The sequence below is a fragment of the Pseudophryne corroboree genome, chromosome 2, assembly GCF_028390025.1.
Source record: "Pseudophryne corroboree isolate aPseCor3 chromosome 2, aPseCor3.hap2, whole genome shotgun sequence".
NCBI lineage: Eukaryota > Metazoa > Chordata > Amphibia > Anura > Myobatrachidae > Pseudophryne > Pseudophryne corroboree.
Window position 1 is genome coordinate 993,762,699 of NC_086445.1, and position 27,206 is coordinate 993,789,904.

The 27,206-nt window shown below is 46.4% G+C and overlaps 1 protein-coding gene and 1 non-coding gene across 2 annotated transcripts in view; both read right to left on the reverse strand.

Moving 5' to 3' along the window:
• Positions 1-27,206, reverse strand: part of PAXBP1 (PAX3 and PAX7 binding protein 1) — a 100,215-nt gene that overhangs the window by 25,066 nt on the left and 47,943 nt on the right. The window contains exons 5-11 of the mRNA XM_063956452.1: positions 23,710-23,813; positions 22,562-22,782; positions 20,733-20,922; positions 12,593-12,716; positions 9,628-9,730; positions 8,843-8,958; positions 6,713-6,912 (exon numbers count right to left, since the gene is read on the reverse strand). Coding sequence (XP_063812522.1) covers positions 6,713-6,912; positions 8,843-8,958; positions 9,628-9,730; positions 12,593-12,716; positions 20,733-20,922; positions 22,562-22,782; positions 23,710-23,813 — 1,058 coding nt within the window. The remainder of the gene's footprint in view (positions 1-6,712; positions 6,913-8,842; positions 8,959-9,627; positions 9,731-12,592; positions 12,717-20,732; positions 20,923-22,561; positions 22,783-23,709; positions 23,814-27,206) is intronic.
• LOC135054167 (U5 spliceosomal RNA) lies at positions 18,357-18,477 on the reverse strand. Its single transcript, XR_010243404.1, has one exon. It is a non-coding gene; the product is annotated as a U5 spliceosomal RNA (small nuclear RNA).

Below are 27,206 nucleotides of genomic sequence, written 5' to 3' on the forward strand. Positions count from 1 at the left end.
CAGGACAAACAAAACCTCTGTTTTCCGTATTCGAGCTGTTCTAGCGACCTAAATCTTCAAAGCTCTGACCACATCTAGAGACTTTGACTCAGCGAACATGTCAGCAGCAACTGGCACCACAATAGGTTGGTTTATGTGGAAAGAGGAAACCACCTTTGGAAGAAAATGTTGACGAGTTCTCAACTCTGCCCTATCTTCATGGAAGATCAGGTAAGGGCTCTTGTGGGACAAGGCCCCCAATTCAGACATCCGCCTTGCGGATGCTAACGCCAAAAGCATCACCACTTTCCAAGTGAGAAACTTCAACTCTATTTCTTGTAGAGGCTCAAACCAACCCGATTGAAGGAACTGCAACATCACATTAAAGGTCCCATGGTGCCACTGGAGGCTGGATGTGCAGAACCCCTTTCACGAACGTCTGAACTTCTGGAAAGGAGGCCAATTGTTTTTGAAAGAAAACTTATAAGGCCGAAATCTGGACCTTGATTGACCCCAATCTAAGGCCCGCATCCACACCAGCCTGCAGAAAATGGAGAAAACGTCCCAACTCAAACTCTTCTGTAGGAGCCTTCTTGGATTCACACCAAGACACATATTTTCTCCAAATACGGTGGTAATGTTTAGACGTTACTCCTTTCCTGGCCTGAATAAGAGTGGGGATGACTTCTTTGGGAATACCCTTTCGGGCTAGGATCCGACACTCAACAGCCATGCCGTCAAACTTAGCCGCGGTAAGTCTAGATACACACACGGCCCATGCTGTAGTAGGTCCTCTCGAGGAGGAAGAGGCCAAAGATCTTCTATGAGCAACTCCTGAAGATCTGGATACCAAGCCCTCCTTGGCCAGTCTGGGGCAATGAAGATTGCTCAAACTCTTGTTGTTCTTATTATTTTGAGAACTTTTGGAATCAGTGGAAGTGGAGGGAAAACACATACCGACCGAAACACCCACTGGGTCACCAGTGTATCCACTGCTATTGCTTGAGGGCTCCGACCTGGAACAATATCTCTGAAGCTTCTTATTTAGACGAGATGCCATCATGTCTTCTTGAGGAACTCCCCAAAGACTCGTCACCTCTGCGAAGACTTCTTGGTGGAGGCCCCACTCTCCTGGATGGAGATCGTGTCTGCTGAGGAAGTCTTCTTCCCAGTTGTCCACTCCCGGAATGAAAATTGCTGACAGAGCTCTTACATGTCTTTCTGCCCAGAGGAGAATCCTTGTCACCTCTGCCATTGCCGCTCTGCTTTTCGATCCGCCTTGCCTGTTTATGTACGCGACTGCTGTTACATTGTCCGACTGGATCTGCACGGGATCTTGAAGAAGATGTACCGCTTGTAGAAGGCAGTTGTAAATGGCTCTCAATTCCAGAACGTTTATGTGTAGGCAAGCTTCCAGATTTGACCATTTTCCTTGGAAGCTTTCCCCCTGTGTGACAGCTCTCCAGCCTCGGAGACTTGCATCCGTGGTTATTAGGACCCAGTCGTGAATCCCAAACTTGCGTCCTTCTAGTAGGTGAGAACTGTGTAGCCACCACAGGAGCGAAATCCTGGCTTTGGGTATGTGTAGGTGGCATCCGGACCACTTGTCCAACAGGTCCCACTGGAATACTCTGGCATGAAATAGGCCACACTGTATGGCCTCGTAGGCTGCTACCATTTTCCCCAACAACCGAATGCATTGATGGATCAACACGCTTGTTGGTTTCAATATTTGTTTGACCATTTTCTGGATTTCCAGAGCCTTTTCCACTGGAAGAAATACTCTCCATACTTCTGTGTTCAGAATCATCCCTAAAAAGGACAATCTTGTCGTCGGTTCCAACTGCGACTTTGGAAAATTCATGATCCAACCGTGTTGTTGGAGTATTGACAGGGAGAGTGCGATATTCTGCACCAACTGTTCCCTGGATCTCGCTTTTATCAGGAGATCGTCCAGATAAGGAATTATATTGACTCCTTTTTGACGAAGGAGGACCATCATCTCCGCCATTACCTTGGTGAATACCCTCGGTGCCGTGGAGAGTCCGAACGGCAACGTCTGAAACTGGTAATGGCAATCCTGTACTACGAATCTCAGATAAGCTTGGTGAGGAGGATAAATGGGAACATGCAAGTAAGCATCTTTTATGTCTACTGACACCATGAAGTCCCCCTCTTCCAGACTGGAAATCACTACCCTCAGGGATTCCATCTTGAACTTGAACCTTTTCAGGTAGAGATTCAGATTTTCAGGTTTAAAATTGGTCTGACCGAGCCGTCCGGCTTCGGAACTACGAAGAGGCTTAAATAAAAAAACCTTATCCTTACTGTGCCAAGGGTACCAGGACAATGACCTGATCCTGACAATTTTTGAAATTGCCGTTGTTACTGCCTCTCTGCCCAGAAGAGAAGCTGGCAAGGTCGATTTGAAAAATTGGCATGGGGGAACGTCTTGAAACTCTAGTTTGTACCCATGGGACACTATTTGTAAGACCCATTTGGTCCAGGCCAGATTGAATCCAGATTTGGCTAAAAAGTTTCAGAACGTGCTCCCACCCGAGCGGACTCCCGCAAGGGAGCCCCAGCGTTACGCTGCAGATTTGGCAGAAGCAGGGGTGGACTTCTGGTCCTGCGATCCGTGAGACGCTGCGGATTTCTTTCCTTTTTCCCTTCCTGCAAAAAAAGGGGAGACCTTTGGCCTTTTTGTATTTGTTGGGCCGAAAGGACTATATGTGAGAGTGATGTGTTTTTTTCGCCGGTGTAGGAGCATAAGGCAAGAATGTCAACTTACCTGCGGTAGCCGCCGAGACTAACGCATCCAGCCCATCACCAAACAAGGCCTCACCTTTATACGGGAGAGCCTCCATATTTTATTTTGGAATCTACATCAGCATTCCACTGGCGAATCCACAACGCCCTCCGAGCCGATACTGCCATGGTAGCGGTTCTTGATCCCAAGAAACATATATATTTCATGGATTCTAGTACGTACGCAGTAGCATCTTTGATATGACCTAACATTAGGAGTATCTCGTCTCCATCTATTGTATCAATGTCTAATGACAAGTTTTCTGACCACTTTTCAATAGCACTACTCACCCACTCACAACCAATGGTAGGCCTGAGTAGTGTCCCATTGGCCACATCAATTAATCACATCCCTCACTTGCTGTCTGTCGGCTCCTTAAGTGAAGCCATTTCAGGCGCATGGAGAAACACCTTTTCTCTTTTATGACAGGGCCCTGTCTAAAATGCGGGGTGACTCCCACGTTTTTTGGAAAAAGGTAAGCTGCCTGAATTCCTTTTGGGAATCTGAAATTTCTTTTCAGGTTAAATCAGACCTGAGGTGGAGGGGAAATGACATTACTTCTTTACTAAAGTAAACCCTCTCCTTGTGGTAAAAGAGGGGCTTCGTAACTTCTAACACCTCCTTTATAGCTAAAACAGGTTTTGAATGCTTTTTTGCTAACTTAGGATCTATTTCCCTGGAATCACTAGTGTCGACACAGGAATCAGAGTCCGTGTCGGTATCAGTTTGTACTACTTGTGCAAATTTGTATGTGACCCAGAAAGGTCCCTGTGGATGAAAGGCAGAACTATTAAAAATCACATCTTCAACAGATTATTTTCATTTTCTGTATGCGATTCAGTCCAACCTCTTACTGATATGATTCACACTATCATATGACCTTTCACCCAGTCAGTCTCTTGGTGTCATTACACCTCTGTGTCCCTAACATGTCTCCACCGAGTTCCCTCCCACAGACATGTCACACACTTGCAGAACCACACCACAGACACTCTGGGATTTATAGGGGACAGACCCACAGTAAAATCTGTCAGAGGGACACAGATGGGATTTGCCAGTTCATAACCCAGCGCCAGTAACACAATGTCTGTGAACACAAAATGCCCACTGACATTCAGCGCTTTTATAATGTTAATCACACAATTATATAGCACCAAATTCACTGTGCCCCCCCCCCCTGTTTTGCACCCTGATACTTGTTCAGTAGTGGAGGAGGAGCAGCCTTGTCTCTGCAGCCTGAGGAGAGAGAGAAAATGGCGCTGAGCAGTGTGCTGGCTGACTGAGGAGGAAGCTCCACTCTTCAATCGTGTGTTTCTCCTCAGCTTTTAGGAGGTCATTTTTTATACTGGTGGGGGTAGGACTGTGCCTCAGCAACTTATGCCCCTTATTTATGCCAGTTTCCATAGGTTTCATGCTGCCCAGGGCACGCGCCCCCCCCCCCCCCCCGCCTTGCACCCTGCAGTGCCTGTGTATGTGTGGGCAACATGGCGCGCTGCGCTCCCGCCAGCGGGGTGGTACCTTTAGCCGGCACTTTCTTGATTGAAGATCTTTCTTCTAACACTCACCTGTCTTCTGGCTCTGTGAGGGTTCCGGTATGAATGGTCGACCATGTAATGGTCGATAGTCATTAGGTCGACCACTATTGGTCGACAGTGACATGGTCGACACATGAAAAGGTCAACATTAGTTTTTTTACTTTTTTTGGTGTCGTTTTTTGCGTAAAGTGACTGGGAACCCCAATTAGTGCACCGCTTCACTCACCATGCTTCGGGCATGGTGCCTTCACTCCGCTACCGCTTCGCTCGGCACAGATTACCGTTCCAATCGTAGTCCACGTGGATCGTAAAGTATGGAAAAGTTCCCCAAAAGAAAAAAAAAGTAAAAAAACTCATGTCGACCTTTTCATGTGCCAACCATTTTCATGTGTCGACCATGTGTCCATGTCAATGTCGACCAATAGTGGTCGACCTAATGACGGTCGACCATAACATGGTCGACCATCTAAACAGATACCCTCTGTGAGGGGGGTGACGGCATGCTGTGGGAGTGAGCATCTAGGCACGGCTAGCGTTCAGTTCCCTTCAGGAGCTAATGGTGTCCTGTCAGCCAGAAGTAGAGCCATGAAACTCTTTAGGAAGTTGGTTCCTACTTCTGCCCCCTCAGTCCCACGAAGCAGGGAGTCTGATGCCAGCAGATCTCCCTGAAAATAAAAAACCTAACATAAGTCTTTTCAGAGAAACTCAGTAGAGCTCCTCAGAGTGCATCCAGTCGACCTGGGCACATTTCTAAAACTGAGGTCTGGAGGAGGGGCATAGAGGGAGGAGCCAGGTCACGCACAATGAAAAGTCTTTAGAGTGCCCATGTCTCCTGCGGATCCAGTCTATACCCCATGGTCTTTATGTCGTCCACAGCATCCTCTAGGACGTATGAGAAAAAAAAAAAATGTATACTATTAAAGTGCCAGGCTCCAATTACCCACCTGTCTATACCCAAGTGTCTATGCTCCAGTGTCCCCTAGTGCACAGGTTCTCAAACTCGGTCCTCAGGACCCCACACAGTGCATGTTTTGCAGGTCTCCTCACAAAAACGCAAGTGAAATAATTAGCTCCACCTGTGGACCTTTTAAAATGTGTCCGTGAGTAATTAATACACCTGTGCACCTGCTGGGTTAGCTGCAAAACATGCACTGTGTGGGGTCCTGAGGACCGAGTTTGAGAACCCCTGCCCTAGTGGATGGAGGAGAAAATGAGATTAAGTTCTTGAGGTGCCCAGGACAGTTACCCACCCGTAGAGCTCAGCATACCCGTAGTGCTTGCTAAATCTCCACCCACTCTGCTAGAGGAACTAGCAGCCCAATAATAGTATTGGCAGTTCACGTCGTCATCACCCCCCCCACCCCCCACCTCCGCTCCACAAAGTTCTTTATCTGGCAATAATCCCCCCCATTCTGCAATCAGGTGAGGAATACATTTTAATAAAAGAAAGAAGTATAAATCAACAATACAGATTATCTAGACTAGATGTATTTGATGCTGTTGAGAAAACTTCACTCCCTTAAGGCATAAGAGATACCAGAAGAGATTAGTCTGTTTGTAGTCTTAAGGCCCATATAGACGGGCCGATGCACGAGAGATGTGTGCTGAGCGATCCGCTCAGCACACATCTCTCCCGCCGCTCAGCACAGCACAGCGCGATCTGTGCTGAGCGTGCGGGGGGAGACGGGGGGGGCGCTCATTTCACCCAGCGGGTGAAGTGAGCGACCCGCTAGATTGGCCAATCTAGCAGCAGCGATAGCGATGTGCGGGGCCACGCATCGCTATCGCTGAGGGGGCTACACACGGAGCGATCAGGCTGATATTCTAAGCAATCTAGTCAGATTGCTTAGAATATCGCTCCGCGAGTACCCCCCTTAAAAGGCCTGACGGGAGAGATGTGTGCTGAGCGATCTTAACACAGTCCTCTCAGCACATATCTCTCTTCCCGCTCAGCACAGTGCGATGTGTGCTGAACGACAGGGATGGGGGGTTGGTTTGGGGCGCCTGCATGGCTCAATTTAGCGATGTCGATGCACTGGGTTGCGCATTGCTATCGCTGGGGGGCATACACACGGCAGATCAGTGCTTAAAATCTAAGCAATCAAGTCAGATTGCGTAGATTTTAAACACGGATCTCTCCGTGTGTACCCCCCTTTAACTCTTATGTCACACAGCTAATGCAGGCTAAAAGCCTGAACGCTATATCGGCGACTGTACGCAGAGGAATACCAGAAACAATGGTTTTTCCTTCTACATGTTCAAACTGTGTAACCACAAGAAGCTTAGGTAATATCAGAAGACTGCAAAAAGTTGTTGGACAAGTTTGCAAACAGACAACAAGGAAATCTGTGTCAGATCTACAGAACACCACCCAGTGTTCGTAACCTACCTCCAGGGGGTTCCAAGTTAAAAGCTGAAGACGTACTAGGGGGTTTAATAATTTTGGTAAACAAAGACCAATGTAAGCATCTTTATATGTGTTATAGTAAGTAGAGCGCCAGGTTTCAAACTGAGATTTGATACAGTCAATAGAATGAAAATTTTCCAGAGTATCTTCAAAAACTTTACTGGATTCTTTCAAAATCCGATCTGTAAAAAGGGGAAAAAAGGGTTTAAAATGTTATCATAAAATGGTTTATTCATATCTACTATTACAGTATTAAGAAACCTCAAAATCCGGCTTCTCGCACCCTATTAGTTACCCCAATAAGTGACCAAACACTTGCAGCTTTCTGTAAAATGTTACAGGAAATAGCTGTGAAAAGGATTTTCTCTCTCCCATTCCCTCTCTCTTCTGCTTTAACCAAGCAGTCTCTTCTAAAGCCCAGTACCCACGGGCAGATGCGGGAGAGATGTGTGCTGAGCGAACCGCTCAGCACACATCTCTCCCGCCGCTCAGCACAGCGCGATCTGTGCTGAGCGTGCGGGGGGTGACGGGGGGGGCGCTCACTTCACCCAGCGGGTGAAGTGAGCGACCCGCTAGATTGGCCAATCTAGCAGCAGCGATAGCGATGCGCAGCCCTATCGCTGTAAGGGGTACACACGGAGCGATCAGGCTTATATTCTAAGCAATCTAGTCAGATTGCTTAGAATATCGCTCTGTGTGTACCCCCCTTTACAACTCCACCTTCACATCTGCTCTTCACACTGCTGCGGCAGCCGTCATTCTCAGGCTCTGCTGTTCCCCAGCCCTAGCACTCTCGACTCATTGTTATCCTACAATATGATCCCGCACAGCTGATGCTTGCTACCACCTCTATCTCGTTCGGCTCCTTTCCCTTTCATTTAAACATGCCCTTGTCTCGACAATCTTTAAGAAACCCTCACTTAACCTGGACTCCCTTTTCTAACTACCGCCAAATCTCTTATACTCTTTGCCTCCAAGTTCCTTCAAAGAATGGTGTACCTCTAGCTCGACACATTCTTTTCCACCCAATTCAATCTGCCTTCCCAACACTCCACTGAAACTTCCCACCCCAAGGTCACAAATGACCCTCTCATTGCCAAATCCAAGGGTCACTTCTCTCTCCTCCTACTTCTTGATCTGTCTGCCACCTGTGACACTGTTGACCACTCTCTCAGCACTGAAGACTCCTACTTCGCCAACTGCTCCTTTTTTGTCTGTACCTGTCTCCACCTCTACCTGAAGGTGTCCCCCAAGGGTCCGTTCTTGAACCCATATCTTTCTCCTCTACGCCTCTTCCCTTAAATATCTCATCAGCTTCTTCAACCTTCAATACAATCTATGCGCTGATGACATACAAAGCTCTCTCCTACCCTGACAACTCTTCCTCCATCTTCTTATGCATGTCCCAGCTCATCACAAACTTAACCATGGCCAGACAGAACACATTGTTTTTCTCTATCTTAGGATTCCACCATCACCCTGTCTGCTCTCCCCCAAGGCCTCTGCTTCAGTGTCATCCTCAGCTCAGCTCTCTGCTTCACTCCGTACATTCAGGCCTGACCAGAAAATCGCCAGAATTCATCATGTAATGCCACCAAAGCTCATTCACGCTCTCAGCATTTAAATGCTTAGACTACGATAGCCACTTTAAACTACACTTACGGCTGCCGCTCAGCTCATTTTACTCTCTTGCTTTAAGGCATCTGCCTCCCCTCTGTAACTTACACCACTGGCTCTAAACTGCTCAGAATCCAATTCGAATTGCTCACCCACACTTAAAAAACCTTAAGTCACCCCCCACCCCCATCTCTGTCCTGTGCTCTGCTACCTTGTCATCTTCTCCCCTTCAGCCACTCTACCCTGTCAGCTTGCCCATACGTTGGGTACAGGATCAGAGTACTGAACTGACCCCACCTGTGATTCGCCACTGTATACTCCTGCTATCCGCATCTGTGGTGTTATATTAGTATTTGGTGCTTATGCTATATCATTGTGTATAGTACTTCTTGCTCTGATACTCTGTTATAGTGAAGTTATCCCTATGTCGCATATGCTTTGGGGAACTAAGTACAAAGATAATAAAAATTGCTGCAGAATGTTGCGTGAACTCGCCTTTCTCCATGTTAAAATTGGTGATGTCAGTGGAAGTCTCTTCGTCATCACTGGAAAGACCTTCAAGGTGTTCGGCCATCTTACCAGTTACCTCGCGAGCTTGCCGCCGCCGTGCTCTAAAATAAGCGACACAGTGTTACCGATGGGGGCTGATTTAGGATTATCTAGTCAGAGTCAGTCTAGTTCATGCTCAGAAAGCCCCCATTCATGTTATTATGCTCTGGAACTAATCTGTAAGTGATACAAAATGGCAAAACTGTGCCGCAATCTATGCAGAAAGCCGGCTAAGCACATAGACAAAGAGGCAATCTATACCCCATGTCCATCCTATTCTGATGAAGGCAGAAACTAATGTCTGTACTAGTATTTCCAGAAGAGGGCAGTCTAAAGGCCTGTACACACTGGGCGATATATCGGCCGTTCTATTGAACGGCCGATATATCGCGGGTCCGTCGGCCAGTGTGTACGGGCGATATGTCTGCGAACTCCGTCGTTCACAGACATATCGCGTCGGCCCCACAGTACAGCCGACGGCCAATATATCTACCAATATATTGGCGCATCGCTGTGTGTGCACATACACAACTGCGGCAGCCGGCGGTGACTGACAGCTGAACTTTCATGACGTCAGTCCCCGACGGATCGGGCAGTGTGTATGCTCAACACACTGCCCGATCCGTCCCTAGATGATCAACTGATCGGCAGATATATCTATCAGTGTGTACCCACCATAAGTCTCACTGTTAGGCATGTGAGCAGATACATAAACAGGGCGCCTCATTTACCTTCTGGCCTCTCTTTCAGCTATCCTCCTCTGCTTTGCGTGTTCTTGATAAGACACTCTATCACGTCCAAAAGAGTCCAGATTTGGGGCCATTACAGCTTTACCTGTGAATTCACACAACAGACAGCTGTTCAAGTACAAGTCAATGAACAACTTCAACACTTAGTTTGCTCTTAAATGTCCCTAAACACTTGTGCAAAGGCAAAAATAACGCCAGAGAGATGTAAGAAACACACAGCGCATTAGTGATGTCACACGGAGGTCGGGGCACTGCAGCCTCACACCTCTCCTGTTTTACTTTGTAGGAAGGATGGACGGTCTCTGAAACACTGGTTAGATTCTCAGCATAATTCAATGTTTGTACATGAAGCAACCTAACCTAATCTAGCCAGACTATCCCCATATAAACGATAATCCCGCATAAAAATCATTTTTATTTAATAGGAAGAAAAGAAAAAAGTAAAAAAAAAAAGTTGAAGATTCTGTAATTTCTGTAGTACGGGTTAGGAAATTAAAGCAAACGTGATTGGCTGCTGAGGGCACCACCAGCTTTTCCGTTAGCATGGGTTTTCAGATGTTGCCAGCGAGTTGTGAGCGCCGTACAGCAGTATTCTAGTACAAGGTACCAGGACATTTTCTTCAATAGGAGCATCTTAAGAAACAGATCTCTGAAATGGTTATCCCTTTAGCACAATGCTGTAGTACCCTGTATGGTTATAGGAGGTTGGACAACAAGTGCATACACATATATGCTAAAGGACAGTCTGCAACATACTTCAAAGGAGAGCTTCAAGTCTGTTTCCGAGCCTCTTCCAAGTCAGGACTGAGTATTCTACAGATTCCCTATGAAACTAGAGCTCGTACAATAGGACTTGAAGCGCTGCGGCATTACAGAGAATCACATGTCAGAGGAGAACGTGCAACTCTGGCTGGTAAACAGCAGGGAGAGGGATGGAATATAGGCCCTCATTCCGAGTTGATCGCTCGCTAGCTATTTTTTTGCAGCGCTGCGATCAGATAGTCGCCGTCTCTAGGGGAGTGTATTTTCGCTTTGCAAGTGTGCAAACGCTTGTGCAGCCGAGCGGGACCAAAAAGTTTTGTGCAGTTTCTGAGTAGCTCTGCACTTACTCAGCCCTTGCGATCACTTCAGCGGGTCCGGTCCCGGAATTGACGTCAGACACCAGCCCTGCAAACGCCTCGACACGCCTGCGTTTTCCCTACCACTCCCAGAAAACTGTCAGTTGACACCCACAAACGCCTTCTTCCTGTCAATCTCCTTGCGATCGGTTGTGCAAATGGATTCTTCACTAGAAGCATTGCACCGCGACAATGCCGTTTGTACCCGTACGACGCCCGTGCGCATTGCGGTGCATATGCATGCGCAGTAGTAACCTACTAGCTGCGCAGCGAAAAACGGCAGCAAGCGATCAACTCGGAATGAGGGCCATAAGCTGCAGGCAATGAATGGTCGGTGAGTGAGGTGACTGGAGCAGCACCCACCATGTAAATGACTCCTACAGGTTGCACTCAGAACAGGGGCCGGATGTAATGTCACCAGAGTTCGGCGGCCGTGCGGGATGCCGACCCAACTCGGACGTTTTTTTAAAGGGGGAATCACTTACAAGTCAAACCCATGACTTGTAAGTGATTGCCCCTTTATAAAAAATTTCCGAGTTCAGCCGGCATCTCGCACGGCCGCTGAACTCTGGTGACATTACATCCGGCCCCAGGTCTTAGCCCGAGAACAGTGACTACGAGCAGACTTCTTATCTCAGGACACATAGCTGGCAGTATTCTCTTATTGTCAGGCTATACAGGCAGGAGATTATTCCGACCACAGAGAGATAACGTGGAGAAGCTGCTTCTAGTTCTTGATCATCTATACAGTATATAAAGTGACAGGAGGCCGATTAGATGCTACAGGCAAGTTTACCATTAAAGGTTTGGTTCATCTTCCCTAAAGTAAGATAGAGACAGATCGGTAACAATGGGTGCAGGCATTGGCCAACTTCCCAAATTGCATCTAACTGTAGCACAGATTCATTTAGACCAGAGGTTCTCAAACGCGTTCCTTGAGACACACCAACAGTCCAGGATTTAAGCTTCTCCATGCTTGGCCACAGGTGACTTAAATAACACCTCGGTCCATTTGATTTAATCAGCTGTGCAGAGCCATGGATATTCTGAAAACCTGGACCGCTGGGTGCCTTAAGGACGGTGTTTGAGAACCTTTGATTTAGTCTGTTAAATCACATTCTCCGAATACAATTTCTGGCCATAGGTTATATGTCATTGTGCACACTTCAGAAAGGGCACACCATAACGGGGATAATACACGCTGATTATACGCAGGTACTAATATGAGCGCAGACAACAAGGCCGGATACAGTTACTGTCAAGAAGCCGATTCCCAAAGATTAATAATAGAGATGAAAATGATCCTCAATAGTGTACTCTGATCAGTCTCCATGATAAGTAGCAGTGCCAGCTGATCAGTAAATGGTGTGACATGACATGCTATGGATAACCTCTCCTCTGTCACATGAAGCCACGGCCTGCTGAAGGCAAACAGTAAGCACTGATGCGGTATGTTTTAGCACTGCAGATTATGCTCCTTCTTGCATAGCACGTGGTTACCGCACATAGGTAAAACGATGAAAGCACAAACAAGCGCATCATATACAAGTGGATGTTTCAAGGTACAATCCCCTGTACTGATATTATAGTGGCTGGATTTCTTCTCCCCCTTACTAGTCACCAGATTACAGTACAACAGGCTACTACGGTTATGTGGTCTACGTTATCTAGGAGGAACATAAAATGACGGCATTCCTATTACTGGGAGACGGAGAGAACTGGTTCTTGTGTTTAGGGAATGTCTCCCATACAAACACGTCACATGCATGTTAGGTGATTTACTAACAAGGTTGTTTAATGAATAATAAAAACCTTCAAGATGGACTGACTTGAATGGCTCGAAAACTCCGAAGATTCATCTTTTATATCATCTTGTCGTCTTTGGACAAGGCGGGCGGCTCGTTGTTTGTGCAGCTGGTGCATGGCAGATTCCAGCTCGTTTATCAGGGGGACCTGAAAAAATACAACAACATTCATAATACCCGTTCTGCGCGCCAGGATCACGGGGAGGGGGCAGGTTACGCCAAGCACAAAGCAGACTTCCCGACAGCAGGCCACAATATTATTTCCAACCAACTGCATAAATGGCTAAGGGCCCCCATACATCAGCGAGAAATTGTGCTGGGTTGGGGAATAGTAAACTTGTTTAAAGATCCAGATTCCACCATCCCGACTGTTTTCGGTCGGGATCGGTAGATCTGCACTTGTGAAATGAAGAGCTTTCCAGATTCTCCAATAGATCGTCAAACATCAATGGCTGCTGATTGGGGAATAGGGGAAAACGGGCCCACCTGATGTATGGGGGCCATAATACAATAGAAAGCAGGTACCACATATGACATAAAGCAACATGATAAACATTTGTACCATCATTAAGGTCTCAGAGTATAAAATCCTATAAACTTTAGAGACTTATTCACTTTATTTGGCAGTACACTCCCCCCACGGACCATGGTGATTCCAGCTTCCCTTTTGAAAACAGCTTCCAGCCAAGATGTGACGTCTGTCCTTCACCGTGAGACTTACCTGGATCTGTGCGCAGGGGTAAGTGCAGGAATGGTGTTATAGCTGCTAAGCCATGGCACTTTCCCACTGACTGACGGCAACATATTCACCGCACTTATCCCAGCCTCTGACAGAGGGAATTGGGAGCAGAGTCACACCTCAGGCTGGATACGGGAAGTAATAACTATTACAATGTTCAAGTGGGAGCAGGTGAGGGAACGCTTCGAATAACAGACTTCAACATTTCTTCCTAACTTCCGCACGCTCAGGCTGTAGCGCACAAACACATTCATTTCTAATTAAATGGTATACGAAGCCAAATTACACTAAGTCACTGGTACTAGCCCTATTAAATCAGACAGGGAATACAATAAAGTGATAGGTTTGATCACCATTGCAGGTATAGGACTCGCTGAACAATATTAAAATCAGCTGCTACCACACATCTATATAAGCTGCACATTACTTAATATCAAGATTTTTACCGATAACAGAAGTGAGGCAACAATACACAAGTAAGCATGCCCCAAGGTTATTCCTGTGGATACCTATAGCCCTTAAGAAGAATGACAGAGTCCCTTCACCAGTCATCTTTGGCTACACACGTCCTGCGCCAAACTACTGGATCTGGCTGGGGACCATTAGTGCAGCTGCTGTAACATCCGCCCTGGCATCTAATAAATAGCTCTACGTCTGGACTGGAGGTGTTTTCAGGGCTTATAGGGAAGGGTGGTCTTCAGTTTGCCGGCAGACAGGATCCCGGCGCACAGATTCCCGGCGCCGGAATCCCGACACTTTTTCTCCCTCTTGGGGGTCCACGACCCCCCCTGGAGGGAGAATAAATAGCGCACCGTGCCCGCAGTGTGGCGAGCCCGCAAGGGGGCTCATTTGCGCTGGCCACGCTGTCGGTATTCCAGCGGTCGGGATCCCGGCGTCAGTATGCTGGTCGCCGGCATACCATACTACACCCATAGGTAACAGCTGTACATTATCAGACAGTGCAAGGACACCATCATTTACTTCAAACAGAATGAAAAGGGGCGCACTGCAACTCTAAACAATTCTCCACAATAAACACTAGACACGGCGATGCTTAGAAAAAAAAAAAACCTCTTCTAGTCTCTAGCCATAAAAAGCACTCAATCCGAAAAATAGGATTTTGGTACTTACCAGGTAAATCCTTTTCTTTGAATCCATAGGGGGCACTGGAGTACTCTTGGGATATGGACGGGCGTAGCCGAACAAAGGCACTGAATATTTAAATTTAGGACTCTCCCCCCCCTCCATATCCCCGAGTACCTCAGTGTACTCTCAGTGTTTTTTACTGAGCGAACAGGAACTATATAGAGAGGTTGACAATGGAGAATACCTATAACATAACGGACAACCCCAATGTTGACCCATAACCTTACTGTCAACTAAACAGTTGACACCATAACCATAACATAACGGACAACAACAATGTTGACCCATAACCTTACGGTCAACTAAACAGTTGACACCATAACCGATAGAACTTTATAATTTGAACCAATCGGTGAAAATGTGTTACCATAAGCTCCTCTGAGCTTAATATCAATCAAGTAAAACTTGTTACCCTAAGCTCCCTTGAGCTTAAAACAACCCAGGTAAAACTGCTCTGGGTGGGCGTCCAGTGCCCCCTATGGATTCAAAGAAAAGGATTTACCTGGTAAGTACCAAAATCCTATTTTCTTTATCATCCACTAGGGGTCACTGGAGTACTCTTGGGACGTACCAAAGCTTCCCTCGTGGGCGGGAGAGCTGTTTGATACTTGTAACAGTAGGCAGGCCAAAGCTAGATGCTGATGGCGCCACCATTCATAACGTGTAAACGTGCACGGCTATGTAGCCGCGTCGTAGACGCTCCACGACCCGCTGGGTCTGACATTCCCACAGAACCTGTGGGATGAGCTATTACTGACGTAGGCGATTGTAACTTAGCCTTAAAGTAAGCCTGACTTGTAGTCATTATTATTATCCCACTGGATAATGTCTGCTGAGAAACTGGCTAACCCCAGTTGGCAGAATCATAGAGAACAAACAACGTATTGATATCACGTACTGTAGACATTCGGGACATATATAAACGCGTAATGCGTGTACCACATTCAGAATTCTAGAATGTGCTGTCCACACAGGAACCACTATTGGTATATTGATGTGAAGAATACGAAAGCGGAATTCGTCCGAAGATCTGCTTTGTCATGAGAAAACTCAAATACGGTGGCTTGGAATACAAGGCACCCAAATATGAAAACAAAACCCTTGCCGAAGCCAAGGCTAGAATAAAAATGTTTTCCAAAGTGAGAAACTTAATCCCCATTTGTTGTAAGGGTTCAAAATATGAAAACTGTAAGAAATCTGAACCCAACCTCAAGCCACCTGGCGCTGTAGGTGAGATAAATAGAATCTGAACTTTGGTGACACCTTGTATAACGGTGTGTACAGACGCAATAAAGACAAACGTCTTTGAAGATAAGTTTACTACACAGATACCTGCACCCTCCGTGCAAGTAAACGCAGTTTTCCATACCACCCCGTTTAACAGAATACGGATAACTTGAAGGATGATGTCTGAAACTTCCGAGGTTTACGACTTATGTAAGCACACGAAATTTTGTAATAATGAGCTGCCTTAAGCGGTCTACTAGCTCGTAACCTGGTTGGTATAACCGACACTGTAATGCTCTATTTCTTAAGAGGGCGGTTTGAACCCTCACCCCATCAACCGCAGCTGCGGTACATAGGTAACAAGTACATAGGTAACTATGGGTAAAAAAACGTTCCCTGATGTACCAGGTTGGACGTATTATGAGCGGCCCAAGATCGTGTGCAAGTATTCCTTGGAAATTCGAGAAGCAACTTCTCTGACACACATGAGATACCATCAGTATGACTGTGACGAACTGTCTTATGATCCGTTTTGACAACGGAGAGAGAGAGAGAGAGCAGCGGAAAATGGTGGAGCCAGATACACGATGCTGAATGACCACATGAATGTGAGAGACTCCACCGCCACTGCCCTTGTGATCTGTTGTTTTGTACACATACTGAGCTTTTGTAATTGTGGCGAGATACCATCATGTATACCTGAGGGTAACCCCCTTCTGTGGACTCACATATGAAACACCTCTGGATTTAATGTCCAGTTTTCAGGATCCAAATTCTGACGGGTGAGATCATCTGTCTAACAGATGTCCACTCACGGAATAATCTTCACATAATGGTGTTCTGAGCCATTGAGGATTGGAGTTACCTGCCGCATTGCCATGCGGCTTTTTTGTTCTCTGTATGCAACTGCCGTTGCGTTGTCTGACTGCCCGTGGTCAGACTGAAAGCGAAGCATGTAGTGCATTGTAAAATTCACGTAGTTCCAGGACATTTATCGACAGCAATCTATCGTGTTTTAGAACCTCTGTCGCTGATTTTTTTGTAAACTACAACTCCTGAACCTCTGCGACTCTCGTCCAGACACCCTCGCCCCTCTGTGGGAACCGCGAGTGAAGGGCGGCGAACTAAATCGCTTAAAACGCATTATTATCTTAACTAGGTGAATACACCAATGTACCGTTAGTGTGCGTGAATTGCACTAATTACTAGATGTACATTTGTTCTTGCTGGTGTAGTAGGTAAATGCTTTGAATTACCGTATTTATAATCTTACCTAGGAATTGTGAACGTGATCTGCCACCGCAGTATACATTAGTAGCGCAAGTTAGAGGAACTTTGTTGATACAGAGTTCTTATGAGCAGATCATCTAAGATAGAGAAACTCTGTTGCGACAGAGTTCTTATGTGAGATGAACTATCATCTTCCAACATCACTTTGGTAAATACCAGAGTATAAGAAACGGTAGACCTGAAATGGTTAATGGTTGTGGCGATTTGCAAACGCTAAAACCTGTGATGAACAAACCGGAATGGGTATATCTGCATTGTGCAGATCAAGTGCAAGTATGCAATTTTGTGGCTCCAATCTGCCAATACTAACCGCAGCAAAACTATTTTCAAACTGCAGTAAGTGACTTGCTGATTGAAACTGCGACGTAGCTGTATGGTTTTGTTACCCCAAACAGAGGGGAATAAGCAACCCTGACTCTGTTGTTGTACTACTGCCTGTATTATAAAGACAGCTGAAAACCCAGCAGAGACCAAATGACTACCTGCCAAACCGTTCGACTGAGGCAGTCATGTCCTTTAATTTGTAACTAGCTGAGACCTCCATGAGTTGAAGTCTGGAAACCCCGCAAAAGTAACATGTAAAGACGCGCTTCCACAATTGGAAAAGAGATCATCAAACTACTGGCTTGCTGACCGTAGCGTCCTGTCGTTACAAGGCGTGAGTGTTTTGTACCACCGCCTTGAAAAACTGAAGTCTAAAGGGATTAAACGCCGGCACAAGTATTCCGTTTTGATACTGGATGCGGTAATGGCTGAATATCAAATTTAGGACCAACAAGCTGTGGCCTTGTCGTGCTGAACTAGCGACGATGAAAAGTGAGAATCGAAGTACCGTCGTTAGAAGAGGCTTTACAGATATACTCTGCAGCTTCTTTTAACAGTAATGTCATTGTTTCCATACATAGTCTAGTGACCCAAATGTTCCTTGGGTCTTTATAATGTTTGACACAGACGCATTTACCAATGGCGGATGGCGTCATCTTGGAAACGATTAAATAGTGGTCAAAGTCTACTAAGTGTAACAATGGAGACATTGACTCACTGTAATTTATCAATGTATGTTGGCAACAACCCTGCACTATCTGAGTGCTGGTCTAATGTACCCTTCTCACTCGTAGTTATCGGTGTGAGATTTGACATAGAATCGTGCATTAAATTATAAGACCAGTTAAATAAACACTATGGTACCCAAAGGGAAATTGGCCCTTTGGAAAGACTGTCTTTTGTTAGAGCTGGCGGAATAACTTCCGAGACTCCGATGTTTATTTGAATTGCCATTAAAATAGGACTTGAAAATTATTTTTAGTCTGCGCTAGCCTTACTCGCTATGCAGACAGACACCACAATAGGCAACGGACAGCCATTGCACGCCTTATGACGTTATCATGTCATATATATATTTTATTGCTGAACAGCATATTAATATTAAACTCATGGTTGTTTCTCTCTACGGAAATCTTTAGTAAAAACCGAAAGATTTATTGGCTGTGAAGAGAAACCAGAGTAATCTTTATGTGAAAAGCAGTTCACATGGCATATGAAACCCGAACCAAATTCCTACTAACACCCCTGCGCCTCTGGTGGCTTAGAGATGTAGGGCAGGAATGTTCTAGAATTATGTAAAAATACAGTTTACATGGCTAACTTATGTTGACCAAAAATTCCCCCTAACACCCCTGCGCCTCTGGTGGCTTAGAGATGTAGGGCAGGAATGTTCCAGAATTACAAACTGGAAAACAACAGGAAGCATGGTTAAAATGGCCCCTTTGCCATGCTGACCGTGATAATCACAGAACAAATTACAAATGTTCCCGTGTTAATCTAGCCTATTATACAGTATAATCACAGGCCGGGTACAACACATGCTCTATGAATAAATATATATATATATTCCAGACATTAATATATTTATACAGCATCAATATATAGGCTCAATAGCCTTTTTACAATGTTAATAACAGCCATTAATATATAGGCTCAAAAGCCTATTATACTGCTACATCACAGACAGTAATATAGATTTAATAGCCCATTACTATCAGGCCATCCTTATAAATATCTTATATTTTAACCTGGCAACTTCCACCGGGTCTCTTCCCCCCACCGTCTCTGTACTGAGACTGAGAGAGCTGCGGCGGCCGACAGCCTTTGTCATCACCTGCACTGAGGTCTACAGTGGCCGTTGTGAGGGCGCCTGAGTGGGGAGAGCAGCGGCGTGCCTGGAGCGCTTTCCACCGCTGGGAAACACGGACGCCGGACGGAGCGGCTGATAAATATGGTTTTCCCCCTGCTCTGCTGTGTCTGAGTGGGGAGAGCAGCCACGTGCTGTGCGGCCGGACGAAGCTGCGGCCGAACGGAGCGCTCACCGTCTTTGTCAGACCTTGTGCGGAGCGGCTGATAAATATGGTTTTCCCCCCTGCTCTGCTGTGTCTGAGTGGGGAGAGCAGCCGCGTGCTGTGCGGCCGGGCGAAGCAGCGGCCGAACGGAGCGCTTACCTTGTGCGTAGCGGCTGGGCATAGCGCGTCTGAGCTCCCCCTGCTGTGCTGCCGGACGGAGCTCAGTATGAGCGCGAGGCATGTTAACCCCTACATAGCGGGGCGGCAGCCTGCGCTGACCGCCCCGTTCCCCAGCCTACCTTCCTTGCGACGCTGTAACTCCTGGCTGTGACGGGGCTTCTTGTGTGTAAGCTCCGTCCAGTTTCAGTGAAGTGAGTCATGGCTGTGACGGGGCTTCTTCTGTGTAAGCTCCGTCCAGTCTTCATTGATGTGACTCATGGTTGTCATTCTGTAGTCCTGGCTGCAACGGAGCTTCTTTGTGTAAGCTCCGTTCAGCTTTGTAGTCCTGGCTGTGACGGGGCTTCTATGTGTAAACCCCGTCCAGCTCCAGTCAGCGTCCCAGTGATCTATGGCTGCGACGGGCTTCTTTTGTGCAAGCCCGTCCAGCTCTCTAGTCCTGGCTGCTCTTTTAGAAGCAGTGAGCTGTCTGTGGCTGTGAGGGTGCTCTTTGTGAGGACCGACACGCCATGCTGTCTGTGGCTGTGAGGGTGCTCTTTGTGAGGACCGACACGCCATGCGCTGCCCCTGCAGCGGCACTATCCCGGACCCATGTTTTTCCAGAAACTGGGAAGGGATGTGCTATAAAAATAAAAATTAAAAATAAAAATCCAAGTGTGGGTATACCACAAGCCGATGTTCGTGCTGTGAGCACCGAAAAAACACTGAGAGTACACTGAGGTACTCGGGGATATGGAGGGGGGGGAGAGTCCTAAATTTAAATATTCAGTGCCTTTGTTCGGCTACGCCCGTCCATATCCCAAGAGTACTCCAGTGACCCCTAGTGGATGATAAAGAAAGCAATAACCTAATGAAATGCATGAAAACTCCGCAACTCACAAACGGTAAAACCACTTCCATGTCAACACCTGGTACAAATGACATCGAAGCACAAAGCAGAAAAGTCCATTTTACACAGGTGGACCCAGTACAGCCGGCTGCTCCCATTACAATACAGCTTCTTTGTACCCACTCACTGACCACCATGTGCCAAAATATCACATTTTACAGCATCAAGAGCACAGAGGCAGTAAAGCAATGGCGTAAATAAAGTGCGACCTTATGGTTGGAACAGGAAAACAAAAGTAACTGTTAGGCAAACAGGCAATTTTTGCACAACTTGAAAATTCAGGTTTTACAGATGCAAAAACGAGAAGAGCTAGGAACATTTTATTGCTATAGAAAGAGAGAAGAATCGGTGCATTCTTACCTTTTCACGGAAACACTCAAGCAAGTCTTGGACATACCCTCGCAATTCTTGCAAGAACTGATACCGCTCACCGTTGCCCCCAGAACACCCTTCCAGGCGGTTAATTGCGCTATTGGAGTCTACCCGACTTTTCTCGTGCTTCTCATAAAGTTCCAGGTTTGCTTCGTGAGTTTCTTCCATTGCGCGGAGCCTACATGTGGCATACAACACAGTGACAAGTGGGTGTGTGGCATAGCGAATTGGGAACAGCCAGCTATAAAGTATATGGATTTAATTACCGACATTAATCACGTGTGGCTAGGTCAAACGTAAAATAGCAGCTACACAGGTATAAATACATGTCACATAGCCTCAAAATTAATGCTGACATAATACCAAATGTCAATTCTCATAATAAAAAAAAAAAATTGAACTTTGTATATTATACTTGTGTAGCTTATATAAGCCTCTTATACCCCTTTCAGACCGCCGGCTATGAACACTGGTTATTGGCACATGAGCGCGCATAACCCACGTTCATGTGCGGTCTGCAAGGTAGCAGGTGTGAAATACCGGGTCGAGCGACCCAGTATTCCAACTCGGGTAGCGAGCAGGGTTGAACTCGTGTTCAATCCGGCTCGCTGTGCGATGTGAACGGGAGCCGGGTCGATGCGACCCGTTTCCTGTTCACTGTGTGTGGACGGGCGGCGCTTGGAGATCATGTGATCTCCAAGCGCCGCCCCCGCTGACGTCATCAACCTGGCAATATGCCGGGTTGCTTACAGAGGCAGCGGAACGCACCCTGCGAGCTCCCGGGTGCGTCCCACCATATGTGGCCTGAAAGGGGTGTTACTAACATAACAGATGCAGGATACAACGGATTACACATTATGAAACTGTATCATTTACATTAGTTGCCGGAAACTCAAAGGGGAAGAATCAAATCTTCAAACGGATAAAGTGGAGAAGTTGCTCATAGCCATTTATAGACTGTGCTAAATTAATGATAGAAGCCGATTGCTATAGGCAACTTTTCCACTTTATCTCTCACGAAGGTTTGATACATCTCCCATTAAACCACAGGTTTTCCAAAAACGGCATAAGCAGGATAAGGCACCAGAATAGTAGTAAAGATTCCATGTTCTCCAAAAAAACTTTTTGCCACTTTTACTTTTTTGTGGTGAGGATCTTATTAGAGATATGTAGTATATTTAACATAAAAGAATAACACTAATTCCTCCTTTAGTCCTTTTTGGAACATATAGTCCCATCAACCAACAGATAGGAACTAGCGATATACATAGGTCAATTATAACGAACCAGAAACCAACCCAATGTCAAAAGTTTGTACCCATTTTTCTAGAAAAATAAAATCAAATCTAGAAAGGAGTTAAGGGGAGACATGTTTAAGATACCCAGAGAACCACATCACAATATATGGAAAAACTGAGTTTTTTTTTTCCTTTTTTCACATTTTTAAATCCAATTCTTGACTTGTACACCACAGCTGAAACTTTGTTTTTGGCTTCTAGGTTTAAGCCCTGTATACCTGTGGCCCTCTGTGGACTGAAAAGTCATTTCTCCTTCATATATTACTGGCCTCTATGTGCAACTGCCCAGAAAGTGGCACTGACACAGGCCCGAGTTTCTGGCACAGAACGCAATCTCACTTCGCTATGTTTTTAAAGTTCTCCGAGGGATTGGCTCAATTCTTGATTCCATCCACGTTCTTCGAGCAGTTCATTGCGGCGTTACACAACAGGTCTACGTTCCTGGCCCCACACAACATGAGCCAGGGAAACTGAAAGCCTGTGGTACTCCCCCCAAAAAAGAAACAGCGTCTGCCCTACCTGTCTTTAAGCTGTTTCTTTACCAAATCAATAGTAACAGGAGTCATCTCATTACTGGGAGTTTTGAAAGTGACAGAACTATCTGGTTTTTGAGATTTTGTCTCAGCAGATCCATAGGCAGAGTAGGTGTAAGGAACATTGTAAGAAGAACCGTAAGGTATTCCCTGGTAGGTGCTGGGGTAGAACAAATTGTTCGCTTCTGCGGGTGGGTGTGCTTGAACCTGGGAAAAAAAAAAAACAACACATTACACCTTGACCATGGCAACTCATCAAACTGGCTTCCAGTAGCCTTAATAATATCATATATACTTCATACATGTCTAATTAAAGTGGTAGTCTTTTTAAGGAATGGTCTTGCCCCTTGGAAACGTTCTTTTTCTAAGTTATGCTTAACGAAAAAGACTCAAAGAGGATAAAGTTTCCCAAAACGACCAATCAAACTTGTCTAGTCGGTTAGATAAGGGTGCGATACAGAAGGTAAGACATTAAAAAGATAGGCAGTCATTAGGTCTATACCATAGGGTCACAGGGGCAAAAAGTCAACACAAAAATTTCTGGGGGTGTTATTGTGTTTTTAAACATTTTTCTTTTTACCCAATTTCTTGAAATGCGTTCGCTCGCCACACTTTGGCCTTGGTGACTTACAGGGCTCACCACAAGGTAACTGCAGGTAATAGTTGGATGGATGCAGCAAAAAAAAAAAAAAAAAAAAAAAAAAAAAAAGATGGTCAACACGTTTCGTGTTTTTCCATGTGTCGACCTTTTCTTCATGTCAACCTTTTGACCCTGTCGACCCTATGGTTTTGACCTATTGACTGTTGACCTTTTAACTGTCTATCAATCACCTCCCTTATATAAACCCTCTAGCAGGGTGGATCTAACCGTAACAAACACAGACCGTACAGTACGTAGCACTCTGCACAGGATTGGCCAGGATACTGCACCATCCGTTAAACGGCAGTGCATCTGAAACTATATAAGCCCCAAGCAGTCTGGTGACATGGTGGTGGGAACCAACGTCTGTTTGTGGGGAGAATGTTCGGCAACGATCACGGATTATATGGGTGACAGATTTAGAAGCACATTGGGAAGCTTTGCTGACATAACTGTGGGAGTGGGCCTTCGATGCGGTAACTGAGAATACATGCCTGTGGTATGCTAATGCCTTTCCTTATCTGTTCCTGCTCCCAGCGGCTGAGCTCCTCATCCTGCTCCCCTGATGCTAGAGCTTCGTCGTCGCTCCCCTCAATACCTGCCAGGGAGATCAGACACATACGGTATTAGCAGTTATTTATAGTACACCCAAAATAGGAAATTACACAGAAACCAAGTAGTAATGCAAGCAGTGTAATGGGCCCTACACACTGGCCGACATCACTGCACGATATGAACGAGATAACGTTCATATCGTGCAGTGTGGAGGCACCAGCGATGAACGATGCGCGGCCCCGCGCTCGTTCATCGCTGGTGCCATGTCGGCTGTGCATGCAGGCCAATATGGACGAGATCGTCCATATTTGCCTGCACGTCTACGGAGCCGGGTGGAGCGTAGAAGCTTCACTCCAGCCGTCACTGCCCCCCCCCCGGGTCGCCAGCATCGGCCACCTCGGTGGCCAATCGCCTAATGTGTAGGGCCTATAACATTAACAAGGGGGAGTGGGGAGGAAACAAGAGGGAAAAGCTGCATTCTTTCTCAAGGAGAAAGGTTGGAATACAAGTAGGAGGGTACAGGGGGCAGGTGGACAGGAGAAAGCAGTGGATTGGTTTGCTTAAGTGAGCGAGTTTAAAGGGATCAAATTCAAGCACTGGAGAATTAGGGAGAGGAGGGGAGGGGTTGGGAGTAGGATGATGCATGGGAGAGCTTTCCATAAACAGGGAGCAGTGCTGGAGAAGTCTTGGGAGGAAGGTGTTAGAGGAGGTTATCAGTGGGGAGAGTGGTGGTCACTGTCTAGGAGGATGGGGTGGTTTGGGGGGGGAGGGAGGGAGATGAGGTTGTATCGATTGAATTGGTATTAGCAGCATAAAGGTGGTATTGGAAACCAAAGGAACTGATGAGCTTTTCCACGGAGAAGGGAGGGGACCAAGGATGGAGCCTTAGGAAACAGTGACCGATAGAGGAAGGGGGTGGCAGGTGTTAAAGGTAAATAACACACACACATAAAGAAAACATTTTTTTACAAAAAATAAGCGCACTGGAGGGTTTACATGTAGTGATAACTATTATTAATACTTCATGAACAAATTCTTTAAAAATCATATCAAATGGAGATCCGATCAGTCACAAAGAGCGCAATATTGTAAGAGATAGTAAAGGTATGCGATTAATACAGGAAAAAGGGCGTTAAAAACCAAGCTATATTATGCGACAATGTTATATTTATGATCAAATATTGGTATATGGGTATTGTTTATAATATGTCATCTGCCCACATTTATTTTATGGTTATCTAATGCCTATTAAAGTGTTAGGGGTATATTCAATAACTGTCGGATGCTGCCGTTTTGTCGGGAAGACGGCAGCTTCCGACAGTTTAGGTCGGAAGGGGTTCCGACCTATTCATTACGGCCCCATTTATTCCGACAAGTCGGGAAACCCGACTTGAAGGAATGCTGTTGGAATGCACTCTGATCGGCGGCTTCAACCGCCGTTCAGCGTGCATGGTCGGAAGCGGGGCAAAACCCGACAGGTTTTAGCCCAGTTTCCGACAATCTTAATCCGACTTTAAAAAAAGTCGGATTGAGATGAGGGAGCTGAGACCAGGAGACGGGGGAGGAACCCAGCGGCAGCGTCCACCCGGCTCCAGCAAGCGAGGTCACGCTTGCTGGAGCCGGGTGGATGCCACCGTGAGCCTCCGCTGCTGCAGCCGCTGCTCCCCCGTCTCCTCCTCTCCATCTCCTCCACTGCTCCCCCCACCCCCGCAGACATCTCCTCACCTCCGGCACCGCTGACCGCTCCCCCCCCCCCCGTCACCTCCGGCACCGCTGACCGCTCTCCCCTCACCTCTGGCGCCGCTGACCGCTCCCCCCTCACCTCCGGCGCCGCTGACTGCTCCCCCCTCACCCCCGGCGCCGCTGACCGCTCCCTCTGCCGCTGCTGTCAGAGCACCCGCAGCGCTGACCGCGGCAGCAGGTCTGGAAACGGCCAAAACGGACAGTCGGATTTGGACACTCTTTTGAATAGGTGTTGTCGGGTCCATTCCGACAACCGCTTATCAGAATGGACCCGACTCTCATTGAATATACCCCATACTGTACATGATGCTGTGCAGCCTATGCTGAAACTGGCTAGACAGAGTACATTCTCAATCACCAGCTGTGTACAGCTAGATTAAAACGATTCTTAAATACAGGTACCATTATCACTGCTGGATTTTCTACAAATCCCTCTATATTCCTCAATTGTGTTTTTGTGTTTGAGGGAATGTAGCAGTCAACAGTAGAGAATACCATAATGTTACTATTATGTATCAGATTACTTTCAGTTTACCGTTAGGAACCTGACCTACCATTCTCCATAATATCAGCATTGTCGTATTTTCTTCCACTGAAAATCACATTTTCTCCGTAACACACCAGTTGTTGCATTAAACTGTGTGCCAGAGCCCGTGGATGTAAAGTAACAATAAACTGAAACTAATCTGATATATAATAGCAATCGGCCCTACCCACACCCTGGGCCGGATGTATTGGAATGCGAGACGGCCGGAGATCAGAGACTCCGGACGAACTTGTACGTTTTTTTAAAGCAGCAAATGTTTACAAGGCAAAACCAACCAGGTTTTGCATTGTAAATGCTTGCTGCTTTAAAAACAACATACAAGTTCGGCCAGAGTCTCGCAAGCCGTTACATCCGGCCCCCCGTGTCCTCTTACTACCTAGTCTGCCATTTTATTGCTGAATGTTTCTCCTGATACAGGTTACGCTAATACTGTGTATGCTACTTATACAGCAGAACCTGTGTGTGGCCTGTGGGACGGTGGATGACCTTGACTAAAGAGGTGGACAGAGAGAAAACAAAGATGGACCGCAAATAGGGAAAAGGAGTTATGGAAGAAGAGACCACGCATGAAGAATGCCAGACACAGGGTTTTGTTGATCACGGAGAGCAGGAGGACAAGAAGAAAGGAGACAGAGGGCAGGAGTGGCTAAGAAAGAGCGAGGGAGTGGTGTACTGAGAACAAAGGTTAAGGGGAAGCAAAGGACTGTGGCAATAGGTTATGTTACACAACGCTGTGTGTGAAGGAGACTAATACACTATGATTATGCGCTGACAATGAGGCTATACAATTACCTGTCAATATAGATATCTAGGCTGTAAAGAGTATAAAGAAAATAAGAATTTACTTACCGATAATTCTATTTCTCGTAGTCCGTAGTGGATGCTGGGACTCCGTAAGGACCATGGGGAATAGCGGCTCCGCAGGAGACAGGGCACAAAAGTAAAGCTTTAGGATCAGGTGGTGTGCACTGGCTCCTCCCCCTATGACCCTCCTCCAAGCCTCAGTTAGGATACTGTGCCCGGACGAGCGTACATAATAAGGAAGGATTTTGAATCCCGGGTAAGACTCATACCAGCCACACCAATCACACCATACAACTTGTGATCTGAACCCAGTTAACAGTATGATAAAACGTAGGAGCCTCT